The sequence below is a fragment of the Gadus morhua genome, unplaced genomic scaffold (assembly GCF_902167405.1).
Source record: "Gadus morhua unplaced genomic scaffold, gadMor3.0, whole genome shotgun sequence".
NCBI lineage: Eukaryota > Metazoa > Chordata > Actinopteri > Gadiformes > Gadidae > Gadus > Gadus morhua.
Window position 1 is genome coordinate 13703 of NW_021963954.1, and position 7218 is coordinate 20920.

General features: G+C 44.2%; 1 protein-coding gene across 1 annotated transcript; it reads right to left on the reverse strand.

The window, feature by feature from the left end:
- Positions 1–3475: 3475 nt before the first annotated feature.
- Positions 3476–6756, reverse strand: LOC115538221 (NACHT, LRR and PYD domains-containing protein 3-like). Its single transcript, XM_030349878.1, has 3 exons — positions 6691–6756; positions 6313–6538; positions 3476–4645 (listed from the first exon to the last, which is right to left on the reverse strand). Exons 2-3 carry the CDS (start codon positions 6353–6355, stop codon positions 3987–3989), a joined length of 702 nt encoding a protein of 233 aa, XP_030205738.1. The 5' UTR covers positions 6356–6538; positions 6691–6756; the 3' UTR covers positions 3476–3986.
- Positions 6757–7218: the final 462 nt, after the last annotated feature.

Sequence of the window (7218 nt, forward strand, 5' to 3'; positions counted from 1 at the left end):
GACACCGTTTGCAGACAGCTGGACTCCCCACACTCCCACACACAGATTTTATTCATGGACTTTTCTTCCGCTTTTAACACAGTCAACCCAGCCACCCTGTGCAACCGCCTTCTGGATCTACAAGTCCACCCATCACTCATCCTGTGGATAAAATACTTCCTGCAGGACCGGTCCCAGCACGTGGTGGTAAATGGCTTTAAATCCAAGAACATGATTTTAAACACCGGTGTCCCCCAGGGTTGTGTTTTATCACCAATCTTATTTTCCATCTACACAAACAACATAACAAACAACAGTGACATTCCCCTTTTTAAGTATGCAGATGACATGGCTCTGGTGGCCAACATCAAGGATCATTCCTCTCTGGCTGCCTACTATCAACAGGTCAACGCCCTGATGCAGTGGATCAAAGAGAGCTCTTTGGAGCTCAACATCTCCAAGACCAAGGAGCTGTGTTGTGGGGGGAGGCAAACATCTTCCCCCCAACCTCTCTTTGAACCTCTGAGGCTGAATGGGCAGACAGTGTGGAGCAGGTAGAGGCCTTTAGATACCTGGGCACAGATATGGACACCCACCTGTCCTTCTCCCAGCACACAGACTCTGTGTACAAAAAGGCACAGCAACGCCTGTTCCTGCTGAGGAAACTCAGGAGCTTTGATGTCAAACAGGACATTTTAACAGCTGTCTATAAATCACTCATAGAATCTGTACTCACGTTCAACATCACATCCTGGTTCACCCTCACCTCTGTCAAAAACAAATCAAAGCTTTCCCGGATCGTCAATCAAGGAAGCAAAATAACTGGCAAAACTCAAATTCAATTATCAGTACTCCACAGCCAGGCAGTTAAAAGGAAAGCCCACCTCATTACACAGGATCCCACCCACCCCTGAATCTGAATCTGAAAGCCGTTATTGTATGCGGGCACTGGCTGGAGGGCCATGGAGACAGATATAGTGACTCGCACTTGGGGGACGTTATGTGTAGGTAAGAGGGCGATGAGGGTTTGTGAGGTGCTGTGTTGGAGTTGAAAATAAAATGTGATAGCATGACTGTAAATAACATTTTGAAAGGACAGAGTGTGTGATTGAGTAAGTGCAGTGCAGTGGTGTGTCCATTTTGGAAGCTTGCTGTGGATCTTTAAAGCTCGGTTGTATAGACGTGCGATGGGTTCAATAACTTCCTTGGCGGTGAGAGACCATATTGGTAAACAGTAGTAGTTTAGAGTAGTTACACACTTGTGGGAGATCCTCAATGTATAAAAGAAAAAAGCAAAGGCCCAAGGACACTTCGTTGAGGAAAACACATGTCACACCCTGAGATGGGGCTGAGATGGGGCTGAGATGCTGCATGGTCAATTTTGACAACTTGTGATCTGTCTGATATCATAGCGATCAGGAAAACACTTTGCGAGCACGAGAACTAATACAGCCTTTGTGCGCTTGGAGGTGTCAGTTGCATGCTGCTTCACTTTACGTGGGCACTTTTATGGATGTAAATCTGTTCAATGTCTTCTGATATTGAACTTTGTGGTGTAACTGTTTGACCATTGGGAAAACTGACCTGAGAGTTTCCAGTGTACAGTGTGGAATCCCCAGTCCAGCAGAAAGCAGCTTCACTCCTGAATCCTTTAGCCGATTGATACTCAGGTCCAGCTCTCTCAGACTAGAGGAGTTGGAGCTGAGAGCCGAGGCCAGAGCTTCACAGCATCTCTCTGACAGACGGCAGGCAATCAGCCTGCACACACAATAAAGAGAACAGGTTAGGAACTGTGATTAAAATAACATACATTTTCACCGTATTACATAATGAAGAAATTGTGGTTATTCAATATTGGGTGTAAAATGTATAACTATATGAAAGTTGTTGTGCAGGGGCGGCAGTAGGTAGGGTTAGGAGGTAGAGCGGGTTGGCTGGTAACCTGAAGGTTGTCGGTTCAAACCCGGCTCCTCCGAGTGTCGAGGTGTGCTGGAGCAAGGCGAGTATGAATGTGTGCGTGAATGCTGAATGTGAGGCAATACTGTAAAGCGCATTGGGTGGCCAATGGTTAGAAAAGCGCTATATAAATGCAGTCCATTAGTTTTGCAGTGTTTCAAAATCGTTTTCTATATTAGTATTACTTTTTGTTGCTTATATTATTTATTGTATTGTAATAAATGTTATTCGTTTATTTAATGCAATGTTTTGTATATATATTCGTGGACCCTCACATCAGCGGTCCAGAGTTACATATTAAACAACCCCAAGACACAGTTTGAAGAGGCTGAAAACTGACCGGAGAGTTTCCAGTGTACAGTGGGGACTCCCCAGTCCAGCAGAGAGCAGCTTCACTCCTGAATCCTGCAGATCATTGTTACTCAGGTCCAGCTCTCTCAGACTAGAGGAGTTGGAGCTGAGAACTGAGGCCAGAGCTTCACAGCATCTCTCTGACAGATGAAAGCCATTCAGCCTGCACACGCAAGAAAGAGAACATGTCAGGAACTGTGATTAAAATAACAGACATCTTTAAGTTATTCAATATTGAAGGAATGTTATTAGTTTAACAAAAAATAATAATAATTAGATGTATAAATGAATATTTCTATATTCTATTGTACTGAATATTCTCTTATGTGTACTATAATATATTACACGTTAATAGGACACATGCAGAGATGTTTTGTATATTATTATAACTAGTGTGTTTATTCTGTTATGAGCAGAATAGTAATACATGTTGTATTGAACCCACAGAGATCTTTTTCAGATTATTTTAACCACATATTCCAGTTGAATTTATATTGTGTAGTGTGTGTAGTAATAAATGTTATTAGTGAACCTACAGAGATGTTTTGGAGGCTTTGACCACTGGCAGCAGCCTCAGAAGACCCTCCTCTGAAGCAGAGTATTTCTTCAGGTCAAACACGTCCAGCTCCTCTTCTGATGTCAGTAAGATGAAGACCAGAGCTGACCACTGAGCAGGGGAGAGAGATTCTCCGGAGAGACTTCCTGATGTCAGATACTGTTGGATATCCTTCACTAGAGAACAGTCGTTCAGCTCATTCAGACAGTGGAACAGATTGATGCTACTCTCTGGAGATAGATCTCCCTTTATCTTCTTCTTGATGTAAGACACTGTTCCCTTATTGGTCTGTGAGCTACTTCCTGTCACTCGCTGCAGACCAGTTTTAATCTGAGTGGTCAGTGATCTTTTTTTCTGTCCCAAAAGACCCCGTAGGACAATCTGATGGTCTCCAGAGAGGCCCAGGAGGAAGCGGAGGAACAAGTCCAGGTGTCCGTTCTCACTCTGTAAAGCCTTGTCCACAGCACTCTGGTAGAGGAGGAGTTTATCTTTCCTGGAGGTTGGTGGTTCTTCTGAGAGCAGATTGACACCAGTATCGATGAAGGACTGAAAGACATAAAGGGCCGCCAGAAACTCTTGGATGCTCAGATGGACAAAGCAGAACACCTTGTCCCGGTACAGCCCACACTCCTCTTTAAAGATCTTGGTGAACACTCCTGAGTACACTGAGGCTTCTTTGATATCGATGTCACACTCTGCCATATCTGCCTCGTAGAAGATCAGGTTGCCACTCTCCAGCTGGTTAAAAGCAAGTTTTCCAAGAGAATCAATGATCGACCTGCTCTTTGAACTCCAGTCTGGATCTGTTTCAGCCCTCCCATGGTATTTCCTGTCCCCCTGTATGGACTGAACCCTCAGGAAGTGGCTGTACATCTGAGTCACGGTCTTGGGATCTCTTCGATCTGGGATTTCTCGAAGATGTCCTCGAGAACTGAAGCAGTGATCCAACAGAAGACTGGGATGTGACACATGATGTGGAGACTTCGTGATTTCTTGACGTGGGAGATGATTCTGCTGGCCAGCGTCTCCTCTCTGAATCTCTTCCTGAAGTACTCCTCCTTCTGTTGGTCGGTGAACCCCCTCACCTCTGTCACCATGTCAACACACTCAGTAGGGATCTGATTGGCTGCCGCAGGGCGTGTGGTTATCCAATGCGAGCAGAAGGAAGCAGGTTGCCCCTGATAAGGTTGGTCAGCAGCACGTCCACCGAGGTGGACTTTGTGACATCAGTCCAGATCGGGTTTCTCTGGAAGTCCAGAGGATGTCGACACTCATCCAGACCATCCAAGATGAAGACAACTTGGAACTGGTCGAATCTGCAGATTCCTGCTTCTTTGGTGTCTATAAAGAAGTGATGAAGAAGTTCCACCAAGCTAAACTCTTTCCCTTTCAGTAAATTGAGCTCTCTGAAAGTGAGGAGAAATGTGAAGTGTATGTCCTGGTTGGTTTTGCCTTCAGCCCAGTCCAGAGTGAACTTGTGTGTTAAGACGGTTTTACCAATGCCGGCCACTCCAGTTGTCATCATTGTTGTTATTGGTTGATCGTGTCCAGGTAAGGGTTTAAAGATGTCTTCACATCTGATTGGTGTTTCTTCCTTGGCTGGTTTCCTGGAAGCTGTTTCAATCAATCTGACCTCATGTTCCTTGTTGACCTCTCCACTGCCTCTCTCTGTGATGAAGATCTCTGTGTAGAAGTCGTTCAGATATGTTTGCTGTCCTGCTTCAGCGATTCCCTCAAACACACACCTGAACTTCTTCTTCAAATGAGATTTGATTTTATGTTGACAATCGACAGCATCAGATCCTAAATGGGAAAACAACAGATGATATCAGTTAGTGGATGGTGATCAGTGGAACCAGGTCAATGTTTCCTTGATAGAATCTGTCAACTTCATGATATTTTGTGGGTTCATTACTTGTGGTCGGAAAAGCAGGTTGTGATTGAAAAGCATGATACAGATTCAAAATGTTAAGGCCTATTATTTCCACAGCAATCTGTTTGGTCTAATGATAGTAATAATGATAGTGAATCAGTGTAAAGTGATTTGCTATGCTGATACAACAAGACAGGGTTTCATCAATTCCACTGAGTTGTTCTGCTGTTGGTCTGTAGTATAATGGTTAATGTTAATGTGGCTTCAGTGGCTTGTGGTCTGAGAAGCTGGTCGTGACAAAGACTGCATGTTACAGATCCAAAATGTTCAAGTCAAGTCAAGTCAAGTCAAGTTAAGTTTATTCATATAGCACATTTTAAAACAACAGTAGTTGACCAAAGTACTGCACACAAATAAAATATAAAAAAACAAGAAGGCTTCAAATTGCATATTCAACAACAATGAATAAGTTGTTAATACAATTGTAATAAAATCGTAATCTGTATTAAACGCCAATGTAAAAAAGTGGGTCTTTTTTTAAAAAGTGGGACTTTTATGATTGGTCTAATGATAATAACAATGATTGACTTGACTTGACTTGACTTGAACATTTTGGATCTGTAACACAACACATTATCATTCAGTACTTTTCGTTTTTACCCAGCGATATGGTTGGTCTAATGATAATAACAATGATAATGAATTGGTGTAAAATGACATGCTGATATAACAAGATAGTGTTGCATCTCTTCCACAGAGTTATTCTGATGTTGATATGCAGTTTATGTTTAATATTATTATCAATAATAATAATAATAATAATAATAACATTGAATAACATTTGATTTCAAGGCACCTTTCATGACACCCAAGGTCGCCTTACAATTCATAAATCAATCTAGGGTCAAAAACAGCAAGAGCCGCATCGCCAACCGCATGATCAACACAAGACATAAGACCCAGGTAGGAGGGGGTAAGACAGTGAGGAGAACCAGGTATGAGGGGGTAAGAACAGTGAGGAGACCCAGGTAGGAGGGGGTAAGAACAGTGAGGAGACCCAGGTAGGAGGGGGTAAGAACAGTGAGAGACCCAGGTAGGAGGGGGTAAGAACAGTGAGGAGACCCAGGTAGGAGGGGGTAAGAACAGTGAGGAGACCCAGGTAGGAGGGGGTAAGAACAGTGAGGAGACCCAGGTAGGAGGGGTAAGAACAGTACCACAACGGGGATACGAGGGGAACCCCCAGTAGGGGGTCATTACAGCGAGCAGGCCAGGGGGAATACATGTGTTTTGAGGAGGGATTTCCATGTTGTCAGGGTGTCTCTTTCACTTCAGTTGAGAGCCCTCGCACCCACGCTGATACGAGCCCTAGCACCCACGGTGCTGAGAGCCCTAGCACCCACGGTGCTGAGAGCCCACAACAACCCTACATACTGGATTAAACCATTTAACCCCAAAGAGGAAAGATTTTCTCCATATTGAAGTTTGAAATGAATAAGTCTCACATTATGTAATTTAGTCTGAAGAGAGCAAATAATAATCTCCTACTGCTCTTCAAAATGTGTATTTCTTCTCTGTTTTCAAGATAAGAGTCTCATACCGCCCCACAGTGTGTCGGCCAGTTCCTCCTGGTTCATCTCCATCAGGCAGAGCTTTGTGATGTCCACCACTCCCTCTATGGCCCGCCTCCTCTGCTCCTCCTTCTTACCATCCACCTCCTCCTCCAGTCTCTGACCCTCTGAGCATTGTTGGTTATCTGAGAAGACGACCCTCCAGAGCTTCTTCAGCTCCTTGTCTAGGAAAGCGTGTGGGTTCTCCTCAGCCCTCTGGAACAGAACAAACATCAAGGAGAACTTTACTCTGAACTCACTGAGGACATCAGACGCATCTGTCCTGGATTCACGTCCCACTGGACAAGAGATGCTTTCTAATGGTCATGGAGAGCTGAAGTCAAACGTCTCGGTGGACTTTTACACACATTGATCAGCTCTGTTTGATGCTGCTGTAGAGACTGAGCATTGGTAACCTTTGACCTCTTCTGGTGTCTGTGGGGAACACAAACACACACACACACACACAAACGCACAAACACAATTATATTTCCCCAGCCTTGTAGATATCAGTATCAGTAGAGAATGATAACAACCAACTGGTCTGTTTTCATCGTCTGTTTGAAACCCCTACCTCTCCTCTCTGGAGGGGCGTCCATCTTTAAATTTATATGGTATATCCATAGAGCGGTCACTCTTCATGGAGACACAGCTGGGTCCAGGGGAGTCTGCTCTCTGCTGCTTCTCTGGGCTTCAACACACACACACACACACACACACACACACACACACCACACACACACACACACACACACACACACACACACACACACACTTTAATGTTCCTGACTTGGTAACATCAGTTCCAGTTAAGTCTGATAACAAGAGCCTGCTCACTCCTGCTGGACTGGAGAAAAACAAGAACCAGGATTTATGGACGTTTGATAGAAGCTGTG